Source organism: Trachinotus anak, unplaced genomic scaffold (assembly GCF_046630095.1).
Source record: "Trachinotus anak isolate AG129_WGS33_773 ecotype Australia unplaced genomic scaffold, CSIRO_AGI_Tana_v1 ptg000010l, whole genome shotgun sequence".
In the NCBI taxonomy this organism is placed as follows: Eukaryota; Metazoa; Chordata; class Actinopteri; order Carangiformes; family Carangidae; genus Trachinotus; species Trachinotus anak.
The window spans coordinates 7564935-7583821 of record NW_027273861.1 but is presented as its reverse complement, the minus strand read 5'-3'; the positions used below and the strand labels follow the sequence as shown (position 1 = coordinate 7583821).

The 18887-nt window shown below is 42.0% G+C and overlaps 4 protein-coding genes across 4 annotated transcripts; 2 read left to right on the top strand and 2 right to left on the bottom strand.

Annotated features, from left to right (window-relative positions):
• Nucleotides 1-1747: 1747 nt before the first annotated feature.
• Nucleotides 1748-7289, top strand: cpt2 (carnitine palmitoyltransferase 2). Its single transcript, XM_071487286.1, has 5 exons — nt 1748-2076; nt 3256-3336; nt 3431-3537; nt 3631-4941; nt 6212-7289. Exons 1-5 carry the CDS (start codon nt 1892-1894, stop codon nt 6538-6540), a joined length of 2013 nt encoding a protein of 670 aa, XP_071343387.1. The 5' UTR covers nt 1748-1891; the 3' UTR covers nt 6541-7289.
• A 211-nt stretch (nt 7290-7500) lies between these two features.
• Nucleotides 7501-9370, bottom strand: magoh (mago homolog, exon junction complex subunit). Its single transcript, XM_071487292.1, has 5 exons — nt 9180-9370; nt 8784-8842; nt 8245-8355; nt 7812-7894; nt 7501-7720 (listed from the first exon to the last, which is right to left on the bottom strand). Exons 1-5 carry the CDS (start codon nt 9268-9270, stop codon nt 7621-7623), a joined length of 444 nt encoding a protein of 147 aa, XP_071343393.1. The 5' UTR covers nt 9271-9370; the 3' UTR covers nt 7501-7620.
• Nucleotides 9371-9972: 602 nt separating this feature from the next.
• On the top strand, nt 9973-12121 carry aatf (apoptosis antagonizing transcription factor). The gene has a single exon (XM_071487287.1). The coding sequence runs from the start codon at nt 10038-10040 to the stop codon at nt 11724-11726; it is 1689 nt and encodes a 562-aa protein (XP_071343388.1). The 5' UTR covers nt 9973-10037; the 3' UTR covers nt 11727-12121.
• On the bottom strand, nt 11936-18447 carry uck2a (uridine-cytidine kinase 2a). Its single transcript, XM_071487290.1, has 7 exons — nt 18249-18447; nt 16676-16835; nt 16384-16480; nt 15571-15713; nt 15085-15182; nt 14929-14977; nt 11936-14343 (listed from the first exon to the last, which is right to left on the bottom strand). Exons 1-7 carry the CDS (start codon nt 18351-18353, stop codon nt 14207-14209), a joined length of 789 nt encoding a protein of 262 aa, XP_071343391.1. The 5' UTR covers nt 18354-18447; the 3' UTR covers nt 11936-14206.
• Between the last annotated feature and the right edge of the window lie 440 nt (nt 18448-18887).

Here is an 18887-nt window from a genome sequence, read left to right as displayed (position 1 = left end):
CATCAAGTAGTGGAAGAGAATCCTCATCTAGTGCTTTTCTTCCGCCATGATTGTGTTGAGATCACTGTTGCGCTTGTTCAACAGTATTTGATTTTTTTAAATTTTTTTATCCTGTTTCTGCACATTTCTATTTCAAACACACACACAGACTGATTGTTAAAGAGGCATCTAAGGCATCTAACCAAGTCTTGGTTAGGGTACCTTCAATTTAAACACGATAGTCACTGAGAAACGAGATGGTGTTACAGCAAAAGATAAGCATACATGTCAATATGTGCATAACAATTTTACCGATCACCAGCCACTCCAAGGATAGTCAAGGATAATGTAATGTTGACGGTACAGTGATGGGTACATTGATGAGAATAACTGGGTGTCATAAAATCACAGCTACATAAGAATCAATTTAAATGTGAAGAATATTGTTGTCTGCTGTTGGCTGTGCAAGGCAGGCAGGTCAGAAAATTACACTGCATTTAATGTAGACAGCATGAGTGGAGGCAAACATCAGAAAATCTCATCAGTCTAATGGAAGCAGTGAACTATCACCCTCGATGCTTTTGTAGAGCAGGGGGTTGGGTGGGGGTGGGGATGCTTCAGATTGTGGCAGTGGCTGGTCTGTCAGAGAGGGCCTGACCCAGCTCCAAGCACCCAGGTCACTCTTTCACCCATCACAAATGATAGGTTGCATGCTTGACAAGTCATAGGAAGCCAGGAGAAGCTGTCCTGCTACAGGATTCAGCGAGGTCTTCTTTCTGTAGTGGGTGTTAAGATGGGGGGGGTTTACCTCAGACCGCAGGACCAGGTGAACACTGCACTCTGCTGGCCAGATCACCACATAATAACTATGGATCCATGACAATCACATGTTGGAAATGTATGGTTTACATGATGTCTGTGAAGATTCTCAGTCATCCATGTCATGGATTTCAAGAATCGATTACAACTGGACTTGATTGTAGACACTTGAAGATGCTTCACCCCTCATCCAAGAGGCTTCTTCAGCTCTGACCGACTGGTGAAGAGGCCCGGGCATTTAGCCTCAGTGGGGTAGTTATTAAGGCCAGCGATGTCAATTTTTCGTTAGTGCTCCTGGGTGTTGCAAGAACAGTCGTTGGGAGTTGTTGGGGTCACCTGAGGGCAATTTACCTACACCTTATGTTTCAGGTGTAGGTCAACTGTCTTGTCAGTCTTGACCTGTGGAGTTGGCAGTATTTAGCAGTATGATAATAGGTTTGTTGCTGGCTGTTTGGTTACACCCATAGACTGCATATAAAAATCTCTGTGTTTGTATACCCAGTAAACAAACTAAGACAAACACTGGTCCATCCAGAAAAGCAATTTAGTGCATAGATGCAATGCAGTGAGGAATGCAAAGACGTATCTGTAGGCTTGCTTATGTTTGTTGCAAATAAGAAATGAAGGTGTCACCGTGTGGTTGTCTGTAGAGAAGCAGGTGTCGCAGACAGTCAGTCCTGCATGCTGGGCCCGCCTCTCTCCCCTCTGCCCAGTCTCACGCCGAGCTGAAGTCATGTGACACTTGTAGCCGGTTGAACTTCCTGTTGTCAGTTCAATACTAACGTTACTTTTTTTTTTTTTTTGCTTTTCCATTTGACCGTGTTTGTCGCAGGCTGGATAATTCATGTGAACGTCTGATTAGTCGCTGCTTTATCGCATGCCTCCTGTCGTCAAACTGCTTCGGAAACAAAACGGGCCAGCTGAGGAAATTTGTCGGCTAATGCTAGTTGCTAATATTCGCTAGCTGCAGTATTTACCTACAGTGACAGCTGTGGCACAGGCGCCCCTTTGGTTTTAACTTATATCTGTTAGCTTATTAGCTTCAGCTATCGTGTGTGTTTTCCGTCGGTAAAGCCCCAGCAGGTGCAGCACAATGGCCAGTCTGCTGCTTTCAATGCACTGCGTCTCCTCTCTGAGAAGCTCTGGAGGTCTGGTTCATTTCAGGACTGCTGCGCTTGGTGCCGAAAGGCGAAACTACAGCAGCAAAAAAGCGTCTTCAAGCGAATATCTGCACCAAAGTGTGGTGCCGTCGATGCATTATCAGAAGAGTTTACCCAGGTAAGAAGTGAAATGGGAATTTTCTCAAGCACTTTTTTTTTCATATTACCCTAACAAATGGGGTTTAATTCAACATCATTTTGGTCTAATGTGAATCCGAAGTAGCTCGGAAATGCCAGGTGAGTGAGGCAAGGTGTTCTCGGTTGAAGTAGGTGACCCATAAAGCTTTCAGATGAATGTAGGTGAAAGTGCACAGTTGACTAAAGCTCGATGGCCACGAGGGGGCGGTAACACGACTGACATCTACAGTATCCAACAAAACTGAGTACACCCCTGGTCAATATCAGTAAGATGTTAAATTATTCAAAAATGTGTCATCCTACAATAATTGTATTATTTTATGTCATAATAATTATTGTGATGTAATATTATACTGTAATGTGTAATTAAAGATAAACAGGTCAATATACACCTGTGGTTCAGTTTTGGCCTGGGTTGTGTCTAATGCACCACGGCTCCACGTGGTGAGGAGCTGCCTGAACAAGCAAGAAACTGGCCTGTGAGACTTCATAAAGATGGGAGAGGGTACAAGAGCATCAGTAGGCTGCTGAACATGAGCTGAAACACAGTTGCAGCAGTGGTTAGGAGGTTTAGGAAGGCGCAGTGGATGTCCTTGAATAATGACACAGTGCACAATTAATTATTTATGCTACCCTGCATTAAAAACAGATGATTAAATGCCTGCCATTTGGCACAAGGACTATCTGTGGAAATTGTTGTTTCAGTGACTGATCAGCTAGTGCAAAGAGCATCACATGAAGTCAGCCCCTAGAGGAAAACCATTGCTCACAAAACATGCAAGTGAAAGACCACGCTTCACTTGCGTTCCACGCTTCTGCCTTAAATCCAGATTGCAAATCCTTTGTCATTATTGACAAAAGATTTTACAAACACACTGTAAAAATGCAAAAAGATAGAGCGAAAACCTCCTCCAGCAAAGAGCAGCTGAAAAGAATCATCTGTGGAGAAGGACAGAACATCTCTCCACAGATTTGTGTTTGACTGGTACCATCCATTCACAGGAGGATCAAATCTGTCTGCTTTGGCTAAAGAACATTTAATTACTTAACATTTTAATGGTATTTACGAGGGATTTTTTCAGTTTTGTTGTATAAAGTAACATTTACTGGACTGTTGAAAGCCTGAGTTGTCTCTTTTTGATTATTTTGTGAATTGTAGGCTTCCCATACCAAAACTGGAGGACACTATCAGGAGGTACTTAGCTGCCCAGAGGCCTCTGTTGAATGATGACCAGTTCAGGTATGTTTTAGCAAAGAAATCAACCTTTTCATTTCATTTACCGACAGTACTAACAGTTCAAATGCTGCCAAAATGTTTTTCTGTCTGCCCTCAGAACGACAGAGAAACTTTCACAGGATTTCCAAAGTGGTGTGGGGAAACAGCTGCACGAGGAACTGGTAGCCCAGGATAAAAATAATAAGCACACAAGCTACATCTCAGGTGACTGCCATTGTGTCAATCACCAGTCTGAAATTGAGCATCTCAAATGCAACACAAATACTAATGTATCTGGTTGAATTACTTTTATTTCAGGACCATGGTTTGATATGTATCTATCTGCACGTGACTCTGTGGTGCTGAACTTCAACCCCTTCATGTCCTTCAATCCTGACCCTAAGACAGAGTACAATGATCAGCTTGTACGGGCAACTAATATGGTGTGCTCAGCAGTGCGCTTCATGAAAACGCTGCGAGCTGGATTACTGGAGCCAGAGGTTTTCCATCTAAACCCAGCAAAGAGTGACACAGACAGCTTCAAAAAGTTCATCCGCTGGGTCCCGTCCTCTCTGTCTTGGTACGGAGCCTACATGGTAAACGCTTACCCCCTGGACATGTCTCAGTACTTTCGCCTCTTCAACTCAACTCGGATTCCCAAGCGTGGGCGAGACGAGCTCTTCACCGATGACAAAGGGAAACATCTCCTAGTTATGAGAAAAGGCAACATGTATGTCTTTGACATTGTAGACAGGGATGGGAATTTAGTGACACCTGCAGAGATCCAGTCCCATTTTAAGTACATCTTGTCTGACCCGACACCCGCGCCTGCCTTTCCTCTGGGGGTGCTGACCAGTGAGAACAGGGATGTGTGGGCCGGGCTGAGGGAGAAGCTGTTGGCTGCCGGAAACGCAGAAGATTTACGGATGGTTGACAGCGCTCTCTTCTGTCTCTGCCTGGATGATGAGAGCATGCGAGACCATATTCACATTTCCCACAACATGCTGCACGGCGACGGCTGCAACCGGTGGTACGACAAGTCCTTCAGCATCATTCTCACCAAAGACGGACAGGCAGCCATTAATTTTGAGCACTCCTGGGGCGACGGCGTAGCTGTGCTCCGCTTTCAGAACGAGATCTTCAAAGACACAACGGAGCAGCCGCTGGTACACCCAGGCTCTGCTGCTGCCGCTGCTGCTGTGGATTCAGCATCGGCCGTGCGCAGACTGCAGTTCAAATTGGACAGGGAGCTGGAGAGTGGCATCAAAAAAGCAAAGGAGAACTTTGATTCAGCTGTGTCAAAACTCACCATTGATGCCATGGAGTTCAAGAAGGGTGGGAAGGAACAGTTAAAGAAGAGCAAGTTGAGTCCAGATGCTATTGTCCAACTGGCTTTTCAGATGGGCTTCCTGCGGCAGTACGGGGAGACAGTAGCCACATATGAGTCGTGTAGCACCGCAGCTTTCAAGCATGGCCGCACAGAGACAATCCGTCCAGCTACCAAATACACCAAACAATGTTCACACGCCTTTGTTTGCCAGGGAGGACAACACAGTGTGGAGCAGCTACGGGCCATGCTCAACGAATGCTCGAAATATCATGGGCAGCTCACCAAGGAAGCAGCTATGGGTGTGTATGAGACATTTCTATACATTTTGATCACATTTTATAATGACATGAATCATTGACGCTGTCCCACTGATACAGTCTTGTGGCTGAAAACCAGTTTTCCCCTGCAGTCATTGCACTCTAACATATCTCTCCATTCCTGATGGTAATTTTATATGCAAGTCAATATGCTTTGGTCATTTATTAACAGACTAGGTCAGGAATGGTTCCAAAGCTCAGAGCCAAACTAATTATTAGAGACATCAAACACTCTTAACTGTATTAAATTCCATCTTATATTAAAATTGTATAATTTACAACTGGGGTGATTATTTCACATTTATTGTCCATGTAAATTGATCCCTGCTTTTAGTGCAGTAGGAGTTAGGCAGATTCATCTCTTTTTGGTATAGAAATTGAAAACTTGGTTTTGGATCTTAAGTATTTCTCTGCTACACTGATAATTCATGACTAAATAAATAACAATCAAAGATGTCCAAAAACCATGTCTATGTATAATTGGATTAGAGTTTAATCGTCAAAAACTTAAAGTTTTGCTAAATCCTGATCGGTACATCAAAGTATGTGACATCATGTTTTTCCCCTCACACTTTAAACCAGTGAGAAAGCGTATGCAAAGCACATTCAAAATTCTTAATGTAAAATAACTTAAATGATTTTAACTTTGAGAGAAAATACTGTGGCGATATAGGATCCTGTCACATATAGTGAGAAGTGTTATTGAGAAAATAGCTTGTTTAAGGATAGTCTATACCCACACCAACCGTCAGTGGTCTGCAGCCTTCACCCTACAATTATTTGTACCTACTTTCTAAACCCGTTTTTATTAAATTCCTGATGTAACATTTTCCCAGTTAGGACATGAGCTGCGTCCCAAATCCATACCACCTACAAACTTTATACACTGTGTAAGGGTTAGTATACAGAAATCAACATACTTTATGGTTTTTATACAGGAAGTGATGACATATGTACGGCGTCAAAAATGAAACCGCAACTTTAGAATGACACACAAAGTGTTAAAGCAAAAATATTCCTCTAAAAATGTTATCGTTTTTTTTTTTTTGCTTTCTGTGGTGTTGCTGGAGCTGTTTCACCACCTGTAGGCAGCTTCTCCATTTTCTTTGTGCATTTCATTGTAGGAATAATGTATTTCAACATCCCACTCAAAAATTCAATCTGTTCTACTAACACTATGAAAGTGGGACACAGCAACGGTGTCAGTGTTGTGAGCTGCTGCACTCACCACTTCTTATATTCCTCTCACCAGGCCAAGGTTTTGACCGACATCTCTTTGCCCTGCGATACCTGGCCAACTCAAAGGGCCAAGCTCTGCACAGCCTGTACACTGACCCTGCTTACGCCGCCATCAACCACAACATCCTCTCCACCAGCACCCTCACCAGTCCAGCTGTGAACCTCGGCGGCTTTGCCCCAGTGGTGCCTGATGGTTTTGGCGTTGGCTATGGTGTCCATGACGACTGGATTGGCTGTAATGTGTCCAGCTACCCGGCTCGCAATGTCCACGAATTCCTGCAGTGTGTCCACAAGTCTTTAGAGGACATTTTTACAGTCCTGGAGGGAAAGCCACTCAGTTAAGAAATAGCTGTGTTAATCAAAGAGAGGAAAATAGGTTGAGCACAGAAGGTGAGCACAGTCAACACTCTCAGCTTCTGGTCAGTTGATTTAAAATGTCCATGCAAAGATGCAGACAGTGAAATGAGTAATGTATTTTATAAACCACAGGAGAATAAAAGGAAAATCACTGTGCTTAGGTTTAATGTTACTCAGAAAATGAATGGTACCGGCTATTACTCTGAGCAAGTCATCTTGTCATTACATTAAAATCAATATGAAATGAAGCAGAAATTCTTATTTAACAAAAAGTTTGTACACAAGCCCTAAACTTTATGGCATAAAGACAAACCACATGAAACCTCAAATAATGGAAAAATTGGTTGCTTTTAACTGATTTCATCCACTGGCATTCAAGACATCTTTTTCTGATGTTTGTAATTTCAGAGCTAGAAATTCTGATATAGCAGTGGACTGTAGCATCATGTGAAGTGTTCGCTGAGTTTTCTGTTCAAGTAAAAGTGTCAGCCAAGATTCAGAGTGCTGGTCACAAAATTCATGCACTTACACTTTTCACATGATGTATTTCTCTGCAATACAAATTACAGTATGGAGACAAATGCTGTGCCTTGTCAGTGTGATACATATTTCAACCAGAGCATCTACTAATGTCACTGTAATACTGTTTATTTAAATTTCCATCATTGTTTGTCATTTACAGCCTTATTGATGTGGTTGAATGTATTTTGAAATAAAATTTAATTTAGTTATTAGCTGAATTGTTTCATAAATGTTTTTGTTGCAATAACATTTTCCTATTTAAAAATCATTATTTTATTAAATTGAATTTTATTAAACTATTTTTATACACTAGAGTATGCAAGTGTAAAGCCTATAAAGCTGTCATTGAAACCTAAGCCTTAGTGTTTGATACCAGCGAAGGACATGTATTTCAACTATAAACAAGCATCTTAGGCAAAGCAGTAAGTTTTCTCTCCCTTTATTTAAAATAAAAAACAGTTCCACCAAAAGCAAATGTACAAATGCGATAGTTCAACAACAGAAACATTAGCTAAAGCAATTAAAATGAACAAAATCCACATTTTAGATGGGCTTGATCTTGAAGTGTAGCCCGATAAGACTGAAGACGAGACATTTCAGATCTTGGACCAGGTAGTAGAACACACGAAGACCTTCAGGGTCCCTGAAACAGAGAGCAATTTTTAAAGCTGTGTCCTTCTATCAAAAACAAATACACAGGGTTCACTTCTCAAACTCTTGGATATAGTACTCACTTTGACTGGTTGACATCAATCAAGGAGCCAATTTTGGAAGTTGTGAATGAAATGTGTTCATCACCAATGACAATCTCCAGTTCCTGTGAACATTAAAATACAGGCAAGTTACTTTGAAGGCTTCAAAAACATTTTGGATTCAATTAATGCAATTGATTCACTGGAGTGCCACTGCTGACATCAAAATCTGTGAACAACAGTGGAAAAGATATCAAATAATAACAATATCAAATAATTAAAGGTGGGGTGCTCTGTACATGGTTCCAAAAAGTATAATTTAAAATAACGAGGTCATAATGTGGCCAGTATAGACCAACATTTTTAGACAAACCTACATTATGTGACCATGGCAAAAAATCTATTTGTCAATCTATCTGACGTGGTGCAACACCAGCGGTGTTTTGTGTCACTGATGGAGAATGGAGTCACAAACCTGTCTGCCAACTCTGTCAGGAGGCGGCCACAACGCATCATCTTCCTTGGTGATCTCACTGTCATCAATGATCCTCTTCAGCTCCTCCATCACACTTTTGTGTACATATGCCTTGGTTGGTACACAGAGGGCAAATGAACCAGGTCACACTTTGCAACATTTACAGGTTTGTAATATTTCTAATACAGATATGAGAATGGGTACAATCTGATACTGTTTCTTACTACAGCAGTATGAATTTAATGTTCTACACTGTATTGTAAATTAAAAACACTGAACCTCTCTACTTCACCATCATAATCGACCCACTCCTAGTTCACATACCTTACTGCATGAAAGCATTAACAGCTAAACCGAAAATCTAGTCAGATAATGATATCACTGAATTCACTCATTGGGATAATGTTAACAATACCACAGTATTGAGACAATGAACTTTAAATTTCACCATAATCACTAAACGCCCACACAGCAGGGACTGCCAATGATACAATTCTGGACTACTGTTAACTTGAAACGTGTTTAGGATCGTAAATTACCTCTTTCCTGATCATGACGTCATTCTTGTAGTTACTGTTGTTTGCATACCTCAGTTTACCTGCAAGAAGATTTTTTAGATTGAAGTAGAAATTTTAAACAATCGTCAAGCATCAAATGTATGACTTCGTTACCATCCCCACAAGCCACATGGCACTTATTTGCGCCTTATATATTATTGTAAGCGTTACTGTGTTTACAGAGTATACATTTTGAGTCATTCACTTTGTCTAAACATGATCTATAATCATTTTTCATATAATGGAAACCAGAGGGAGAATTTGGCGCTAGCAAGTCGTTTCGAGTCGGCTGCGGCCTACCCGCTGCCCGGTGGCTAACGACGTTAGCTTAGACGCAGGACAGCTAACTCATCTCTATTACCGCCAAAATAAACTTACCGTCGGGTCTGAATTCAAATTCCAGAAACTCGTGTCCAAACTTTCCCTTGTGCCCAACGTAATATCTCAAGTAGAAGTCGCTTGTTGACATTTTTACTTTCCAGAAAGTGCTCTTTCTGGAGTAGTCTGCGGAACAAAACTCAGCGAGCAAGAGCAGTCCGGTGCCTTACCACCCAGGTACGCATGCGCAAAAGATCAAACGCGATATGGGTCCGTGGTGCCCCGATACTTGTCTTTCAGGAACCCGTTGCGCGATATGAAAGGTCAACCTCGACTGCGTTTGCTGTGTATTCCATCTGTAAAAGGGTATCAAATCATTTTTTATGTTAAATGCTTTGTACTTCTGTGTTTCTTTGTCTTTTAACATCTAGGGACATCTTTTGTAAATGTACGTCTGATCCACCTCCTGTAAAGAGTCATTCTCAGGAAGGTGAGTCTAATGCTCAGTTGGTTAATAAAATAAAAAAATGAATATTTCTCATGGGCAAAGATCACATTCACAAATAAAGATTTCTTCTTCATATAACACTGTTCTGTGTTGAACTTCAGATGTAGATTTGTTCTAGATTAGTTCTAAATTTATGTACTTTCTGTTTTAAAACACAACGTTTTTAATACTAGTACTGATGAACTGCAGTTTTGCATTTCATCAGTACTATTATCTTTAAATGTTTTTGTTTCTTTCAATTTCTGCAACAAAACTTGATAAGCACGTCAGAGAAAAGGTTCTGCCTGAAAGACAGAAACCAGGGACCTCATTACCTATGTTTCGTCGCTTTTTACTAACGTCATTACCTTCCGCACCGAGTATTACTGTCCTATCTACGACACACGTGTGGCTGGTATAAACTTTCACACATGGCGGGCTCGTTTTCTCAGGAGCTTGAGGATTTGTTGAATCCTTTGCCTAAGTTTGCGGATCCAGAGGATGACGCTGACGAGGCGACCAAAGCCAGAGTCATCGAAAAGTTCAATGAGGACGACGACGACGACGAAGATGGGGTCGGCTTCAGTGCCCTGCGGAAGCACAACACATCCCTGCTCTCAGACACAGACAGGCGATATGTGGGGAAACCAGTCTCTCGTAAACAGCTGCTGATGGATATTGAGGGATCAGGTGAGGAGGAGGATGATGATGAGGAGGAGGAGGAGGACGGCAGCATAGAAGAGCTAGAAGAAGATGAAGAAGAGGATTCTATGGGGGATGAAGAGGCAGATGATGATGACGATGATGATGAAAATGATTTAGAGGATGATGAGGAGGAGGAGTTGGTGGGCAGCAGTGCACAACTAGATGCTAGACTGGCATCTAAGACAAAGGCTTCTGACTTGACCTTTCCTCAGGGAGTGGACTTCCACAAACTGACAGAGGGCATGGATGACCTGGGTGTGAGTGAAGAGGATGATGATAGTGGAGAGGAGACTGAAGGCAGCGATGAAGGTGAAGGCTCTGATGACGATGAGATGGAAGATGATGATGAAGACGGCGAGGATGAGGGAACCGTCCGAACATTTTCAAAAGAGAAAGTAGACCAGGAGGTTGAGAAAGGGAAAGCCGTACAGAACCAGCTGGCCCTGTGGGACCAACTGCTCGAGGGACGAATCAAAATCCAGAAGGCTCTGGTGACAGTCAACCAGCTTCCGCAGCCTCAGACTTTCCCAGAGTTCAAGAGGAGGGGTGGAGCCGAGTTCGCAGGGCCGCTGAAGAACACCCACAAAGCTTTAAAGGCTCTTCAAAGGTCCCTGCTGGAGCTGCACGATCAGCTGCTGTACCAGAGCGCGGACACAAGGACCATCGCTCTGGGGAAGACAGGAGCTCAGAGTGAAGACGAGGAGATAAACAGCGATGAGAATGAAGATGAAGAAGGGTCAGTGCAGGGGGGTGGAGCACCTAAACGAAAACTGGAGATGGCAGAGTACCCCGACTTCATGGCCAAACGCTTTGCTGCTTTCCAGCCCTACAGCAACAGCACGCTGCAGAAGTGGCACGACAAAACTAGACTGGCCATGGGTAAGGGCAGCAAAGGTTTCGGGGCATTTGAAAGGAACATCTTGACTCAGGTGGAACAGGTGCTGATGGACAAAGAGAGGCTGGTGCGGCGCACCCAGACCCGACGCTCAGAATACAGAGTCCTGGGGAAAAAAGAGGCCTCTGCTCTCACCTCTGACACTGTCCACCCAGAGGGCGAGGAGGCAGAGCAGCAGCTGAAAGCAAACACACATCTCAAAGACCTGGATGAGGACATATTTGATGACGATGATTTCTACCACCAGCTGCTGAGAGAGCTCATTGAGCGCAAGACGAGCGCAGCAGATCCCAATGACCAGGTGGCTATGGGCAGGCAGTGGCTGGCCATCCAGAAGTTACGCAGCAAAATCAAGAAGAAGGTAGATACCAAAGCCAGTAAGGGGCGTAAAGTCAGGTTCCACGTCCACAGTAAGATGGTCAATTTTATGGCTCCTATTGACCACAGCTCGATGAGCGACGAGGCGCGCAGTGAACTGTATCGTGGCCTCTTTGGTCAGAACTCCGCAGTCAGGGAGTGACGTTAAGGAGGTTCTCATGTGGAGCAGGTGCTAAATGCCAGGATACAAACAAAGCAGTGCCTTCAAGCCGCACCCAGGCATGACGCCAAGCAAGTGTTTGGATTGGAGCAGAGACTGGGCCTGGTCTTCGTCAGGAGACGTTCTTCAGACCAGGGCGGGCAGTTACAGCGCTCTGACTTAACAGGAATAAAACAGACTCAGATGGCACATACAGTTCTTAATTAATACCTTTATACTGAGGAACATTTTCAGTATGTGTTGTTGCCTAATGACCAGTTTGTGATAAAAATGTAACGTTTGTAATACACAGTGAATATCAAGTGAGCTAGAAGGAAATCAATGTCTTTTCCTTCTGTCACTGTCTCTTATGATTCAAGTAAAGTGGTTACATCAAGTTTTATGGCCTTTTCTTCTTAGTGAACTGTCCTAACAGAGTATATGCTGTGTCCCAACTCCATACAACAGACTCACTTCATACAGTTAACTGATCCTGATACTGTACAGTACAGTTTTACACTATCTGGAAATGATATAATACTTATGCCATTCACAGAAAGACAGCTAATCATTTTTCATTTTTTTGGGCTGTTTCAGGAGCTACAGCGTCTCACCATCATTCACGGTTCATTTTCTTTCCCAGCACTGTCCTCTGGGAGAATAGAGTCCATCAACAGCAGATTCAGAAAACAATGTTGTCAAGGGTTTTTTATTCTGCATACTGACTTTTAATTATATTTTCTTTTCTCACTTTTCCAGTGTGAACACACTACAAACTGGAAATTTGCAGAGTATAAGGATGCAGTATGGATTTGGGAAACAGCTGTAGACATTACATGCAGTTCAGGGCCATAGCCAGGACTGAGGTCATGAAAGCAAGTTCCCCCCGACAGACCCCTTAACCTTCATCAAAAAATGTTGACTAGACACTACAACTGAGATCTCAATTTTTTTCTTGATATTGGATTTTCATATTTAATTGTTTTGTTAACAGTTAAATTATCTTTTCAGTGACTTTTAATTCACAACGTAAAGGGTTAAATGTTGTCTCCACACTGCCAGGGATGAATTTCCAAGGGAGAAACACTAAATCTTCCAAAACACAATTTTGTCATCCTTCTGACATGTCAAAATGTCTACAGCCGATAACATATTCACCCTGTGTAAGGCTTCGTATTCCCAGGAACATGACATGACCTCAGTGCCCTCAGTGGTACCTGTGGCCCTGACTGCCACGGCGTTACTCCACAGTGTTTGTAACTTAGAAGCAAATGAAATGTATCTGGGTAACTAGAAAGGAGCACTCAGCAGCATGTGGCACTTTTCTCTCAACATATGGATGAAAACATAAAGATTAGACTTAACTGAAGCAGAGTAACATAAGACATGGATATGATGTATAGTTTTAAATCAAGTACAAGAATTTGTCAGTGATAGATGTGTCAACTGAAGCCAACAAAGAGTACCTGAGAACTTTATCATAAGAAATATGCATTCAGGAAGAAACCTGCATCAAACAACATTTACAGATCACATTTACATTGGATGTCTTGTACTTCATGACATTTTACAGCTGATAGCGTCGTCTTCTGAGTGAAACTTGCATACGTGTGCATCTGAGGATTCAAGTTTAAGGGAATGAAAGAAAAATAATACAATATCATTAACTGTTCTTAATATTGCAGCAACATCTTAGGAAATGACATACAGTATTGTCAATACTAAATCAAAGTAAAAGATCAATGATTACACAATTAGTCCACAAAGACAGTATGGAGAATGATCTTTGGAGATGATGTCATACGTCAGATGACTTGAGGTGGAAATCGGTTGTTTAGTTTGACTAATGACTTATTTAATTCAGATTTACACATGACAAAGCAAGTACAGCTTGGGGCCACATGACACAAACATCAGAAATCTAAACCCATTAGTACATGGGTTCAAAATCTTTTTCTTGAGGTCGAAATATGCTTTATATGGAGCTAAAAAGAAAATGGAAATTTGCATTGATAAAGGGAATCGGTGAGGTCACATGGTGACTGCAGTGACATATGGTAAGGCCCTGCCATTAAACAGCATGTTGCTACACTGCATTTATTGTATGGTTAAAGGCTATCAAGTGTTTGGAAATCTTTTTTAGACGCCATAACTGCTTCTTCAGTTTCTCCGTTTCAGTGCTGTGGTAAAGGCAAGCAGCAGTTTTAGATTAAATTATAAGTGAGCCCCTTTCTATTTATCCTCCTTCAACCTTATACAGTGCACAAGCAAAAGAGAAAAATAAAACAACTGCTTTAAACCAGTTCCACAAGGGAAAAAAAAAAAATCCCCTCCTCTTATTGATTTTCTCAATCATCAGAATCGTATCAAAAGCAGGCCTTTTGATTTCCTGGCAGTTACCCCTGCCCTGTTAGCCAACGCCGTAGAGCCCATTCAGCACGTGCAAGAGAACCTTCCTTCCTCTCCTCAGGACAGCGGTGAGTTCAGTGTGGCCGACTGCTGGACTCCATGTTTGGCTGATTCTTCGTTGTTCCGTAACAATTAAAGCATCCATTCAGCCTCTTGGTCAAACCACCATTTAGAATATCTTGGATGTGTTGAACTATGAGATTTATAGCAACTGCATTGAGAAACAAACAGATTGTGAGGTCAAGGTTAGTCCGACGTTTTGTGTCTCGTCTGTTACCATTGCATTTCTGGCACAAATTTATGGATCATTGAGGATTTTTTGAAAAACAAATAGCTGTCGATCTCGATCTTTTCAGATTCATTAAAGACTTCTAAACACCTGGATGAAAAAAATATCACATCCACGATATGACAAAGATTTTTAACCTCATTTTTAAAATTTTTTTTTTTTCAGATGTGTAAAATCTGTGACTCAAGTATGCGACTGCACAAAAGGCGCAAAGTGGGGATAGCTCAGTGTATCCTGCTTCAACATATTTAAAGCAGCTACAGTGTGGTTTTCTTTTGCACTTTGTTTTGGACGTTCTTTTCTCCAGACAAAGCTGTTTTTGTTCTCTTCCTTCGTTTTGAGAGCACAATTCCCAGCTCGGAGGTCATCAACAAACACAGCTGTGTCCTTCATGATAACACTGTTGAGACTTCAGTCTGAAACATTTGGTTTCAATAATATTGTCTCTAATGTAGTGTACTAGAAGAATCTCCCAGGCTTAAAAAAAACAACAGCAAAAATACTCACCAATGTTATTAGCTCCTCTTGGTATTATAACATCGGCATATTTCTTCGTCTAAATCGGAAAAAGGGTTCGACCATGAGTCCATGTTGAGGGACACAACCATGCCAACCTGAGCTGAGTACTATTACTTAAAAAAAATAAAATAAAAATACACTCACCGGTAGACAGAACTCCTCAAACGCAGGCTTGACAAAGGTGATGTATTGGGCTAGAATGCTTTCCAAGTCCCGACCTCGCTCACTTATGTCACGCAGCACTGAAAATGAGGCCAGGGAAAAGTTATCTCGAAGAGGAACAGTTCCACTTTTTGAGAGAGTTGACTAAAAAGTAACATCAGTTGTGTGTGTGTATGGCAAGTATGAAGCTACAGCCAGCAGCTGGTTAGCAAAGCACAAGCACTAGAAACAACACCGACATCAACACCCCCATCTCCGAACACCAAATAACATTTATGTGTTTAATGAGTATGAATAGTGAAGCGTAAAAATGACACGCTGTGCTTGCGTGGCTGGCAACCACATGCTGACAGGCCAACTCCAGGAAATTACTATGTTACCTTTGGACAGAGTTAGATTGTGCCCCCCCCCCTTTGCTCTCGAGTTTAAAATTCAAGGGAACTGTCTAGTCATGCTTGTACGTCTCACCCCTGCGGGAAAGCCGTGTGTCTGCGTCAGTGTCCACAAACAGCTTCATTTGGAAAAGGTCTCGGATCTCTTGAGAATAGAACATCAGGATACCCTCAAACAGCACCACATCAGCGGGGTACACTGTCACTGTCTCTTCCTTCCTGCCAGACATCCAGTATAAAAACACTTAAAGCATTTGCCAAAAAACAAAAACAGCCATTGCAATAACAAGTGACAATGATGACAAATGTTAAAACACAGTGCAACAGAGTCACAAGAAGTAAGAGTCGTAAAGTCAAACGGACTAATGTCAGTTATACAGCAATTATCTGCCTAAAGTTTGCTATCATTAGCTAACATTAGCAACCTTAAGCTACTGGTCATACCAGACAAGAAAGCCCACAGAGTATTGAGCCAAGCAACGGCTTTTTTCTTTGCTAATGAAATGAACTCTTCCTTTGTAAAAGGATGAATGTGTAATTTTTCTCTCAAAAGTGACATAATTTTGCTTTAAAGCTACAATGAACATGGTTCAATATTTAATTCTTTATTGTTCAAGTGTGTTATGTACAAATATGGTTTTCCTACATTCCTGGCAGCCTTTGGTTTACACTCATTTCACTATGATATAAAAATCAATTTGTGTGAAATGTAGTTGGAGTAAATAATCCACCACAGTGGCCTTCATGTCTGCTTTTAACATTAATGTTACTGCCACAATGATGATGCATCAGAGGTTTTTTTTTTTTTTTTTTTTTTTACATATATATTTCATGGGCTGATACGATCCTTTAATGAAGTGTCTGTACAGACTTAATAAGACTCATTCACCTGGAATGGGAAACAAAGTCATAAACAGGGATGTGTACTGTTTTTCCCTCCTTGATGTCCCACAGAGTTGTGAATATGAGGTCATTATCAAATGCATCTATACAGAGGGAAAGAGGACAAAGCAGTTAAAAATGAATCATTTCTCTCACACGATGTTATATCAGACAGTGGCTGAGCAAACCTCGCACCAACAGCCTGAGTCACAGACAGACTAACTGCTGGAGCCGTCCTGATAACCCTGCTGTCAGGTGACACCTGAAAGCACTGAGGCGCGTGACCAACACGAACACACCTGGGTGGTCGAAGTTGTACTGGCCCTTTAGTGCTTTGGCCTTCTGCTCCGGAGTGAGGACCCTGTAGAAGCTGTCCTGGCTGAAGATGGCCACTTGCCTCTGGTGATGGTCAATCTCATTCTGGCCCAGCAGCTCCATGATCTTGCTGCACACTGACGACTAGCGACAAAAGAAAAACAAATCAAGCAGTATGACACAATATAGCAACTCTTATCTGAATTACCACATCCTTCTGTTTTTGTAGCATGAGTGGTATCATTTACTTATTTCATTGTGGGCTTGAAACATAGTTTGATTTGGTATCAGAAATCAATGTCTGTTGAAAAGCTGAAAATTTGGATTCTTTATATTGTACCTGAACGTGGCAGACATACACACAAAGATGGCAGTTTACTCCCCACTCAGATAGCGTGTGGGAGAACAGGTGGTCCTGTGAGCAGTTACTCCAGTGGGAGAAAAGAGACATAATACCAGGAAGCCAAAACCACCAACAACTGTCTGCTGCACCACAGCTTCAGTTTTGTTCATTTAATCGGTGTCAGGAATGTCAGCTATCTCAGCCGAAGCCTGGAGACAAGGCAACTTGGCTTGCATCCCCGTCTCTGTGACAGTTCAAATTTGTCACACAAGATGAAGAGATGAATGGACTTGGATTTTGTGTTAGGGTGTGCATGCTGATCATCTTCTCTGCAAAGAAATGTGCAACAAAATATAAAACTAATGCATCTTTTTTTTTTTTTTAATCTTCAAAAGGGAGAACACTTACTGGCAACCCTTGAAAACTTTTGACACACTGCACCATATTGGATACAGAATAGAGGATGATAATGCAGATATTCAGTCAAACAAAAAAGAAGCGACAGAGGATACATCAGTGTCACAAAGAAGAAAAATCCAATGTGATATCAGCAGATCCACCAGAAACAATAAAGAGGAGAATAATAATAAAACAAATAATCTAACTATCCCATCTGGATATTTCATATTCTTAAATCTATGTTCTGCAGACACCATGGCATCTTGATATAACAGCCAGATCCTGCTTGGTTAGGCAAAACTGTGGAGTTTATTGGGCTATTTTATTCTATCCTTTTTATTTGTGGCCTTTAATTTTCATGAGCTTGTAGCCAGCAGCCCCTGCGCAGCTGATGCAATTAACTCAAATCTCCCTGATCATCTCACTCTGATCCTGCCACCTTTTATAGCCCCTTTCACTGAAAGAAAATGTAAAAACATAATGACAGTACATGGAAGTCACTGAGTGTGATTCCCACACACCCCACGACTTAAATCACCATCTAAGACAAGGCATCTTTTGACAGCGCACCCCGGTTTGACACGCACTAGGGCGGCGCAGACCACGCTCATACCTGCTCAGTCTGACTGATCCAGCGGATCAATAGGCCACCATTATTTTCCGGGAGAGAAAAATGCGCGTTAGCTCCAGGTTTCCTGGAGCGAACTGCATCCACCTCCCTGTGTTCTCACAGAAAGCGAGCAATGCAACAAACACCTGAGAAATTCCGACAGATTAAAAAAAAAAAAAAAAATCATCATCACATAAAAGCCAACCTTGCCGCTGGCCGTCCCTCCGGCCACACCAATGAGGAAGGGCTGTCGACTGTGGGTCTCATTTTCGGCTTGGTCACCTGGCTTTGTCTCGCTGTCGCCTGCCATGCTTCATCTGCAGCGCGATGCGGCCCTCTGACACACGGGGGGGCTCCGCTCCTCCCCTCTGATGATGGTGGTGATGATGAGGGTGATGAGGCTGACGTTAATGGCCACGTTAGCGGTGAAGATTTACAACAACAACAACAAAGATGATAATAGTTTACATGAATGCTGTTACTTATAGCGATGATGCTATTGATGATGAAATCAGGGGTGGGGAGGTTAGATTACTATAATGATCCATGACTATTACTACTGTTTCGTGTGAAGCACTTTATGAATCATTTTTGAAAGGTAATATATTGATTTCTTTGCTCATGCCAATCTTTGATTATTTGTTTGTATTACCACACATGAAATTATAATGTTAAAACAATGAAAATGTCTAATTGCAAAACATTTCATGAGTGACATCAGCAATACAAACTCCCGTACAAGGCAATTCAAGCCATCTGTGGTGTGATAAATGTTGTCTAACTGTGCTGTTGGTCATTCAACTCAACAGTTTTATGTCCATTTTATTTTTAGGTATAATTCAAA

Coding starts and splice junctions, on each gene's coding strand:
- aatf (XM_071487287.1), top strand. CDS start 10,038: ATGGCGGGCTCGTTTTCTCAGGAGCTTGAGGATTTGTTGAATCCTTTG.
- cpt2 (XM_071487286.1), top strand. CDS start 1,892: ATGGCCAGTCTGCTGCTTTCAATGCACTGCGTCTCCTCTCTGAGAAGC. Junction 3,337..3,430: donor TTGAATGATGACCAGTTCAG/GTATGTTTTAGC, acceptor GTCTGCCCTCAG/AACGACAGAGAAACTTTCAC. Junction 4,942..6,211: donor CACCAAGGAAGCAGCTATGG/GTGTGTATGAGA, acceptor TCCTCTCACCAG/GCCAAGGTTTTGACCGACAT.
- magoh (XM_071487292.1), bottom strand. CDS start 9,270: ATGTCAACAAGCGACTTCTACTTGAGATATTACGTTGGGCACAAGGGA. Junction 8,843..9,179: donor ATTTGAATTCAGACCCGACG/GTAAGTTTATTT, acceptor ATCTTCTTGCAG/GTAAACTGAGGTATGCAAAC. Junction 7,895..8,244: donor CTGACAGAGTTGGCAGACAG/GTTTGTGACTCC, acceptor TAATGTTCACAG/GAACTGGAGATTGTCATTGG.
- uck2a (XM_071487290.1), bottom strand. CDS start 18,353: ATGGCAGGCGACAGCGAGACAAAGCCAGGTGACCAAGCCGAAAATGAG. Junction 16,481..16,675: donor GTACAACTTCGACCACCCAG/GTGTGTTCGTGT, acceptor CCCTCTGTATAG/ATGCATTTGATAATGACCTC. Junction 15,714..16,383: donor GACTTTGTTTCCCATTCCAG/GTGAATGAGTCT, acceptor GATGTCTGGCAG/GAAGGAAGAGACAGTGACAG.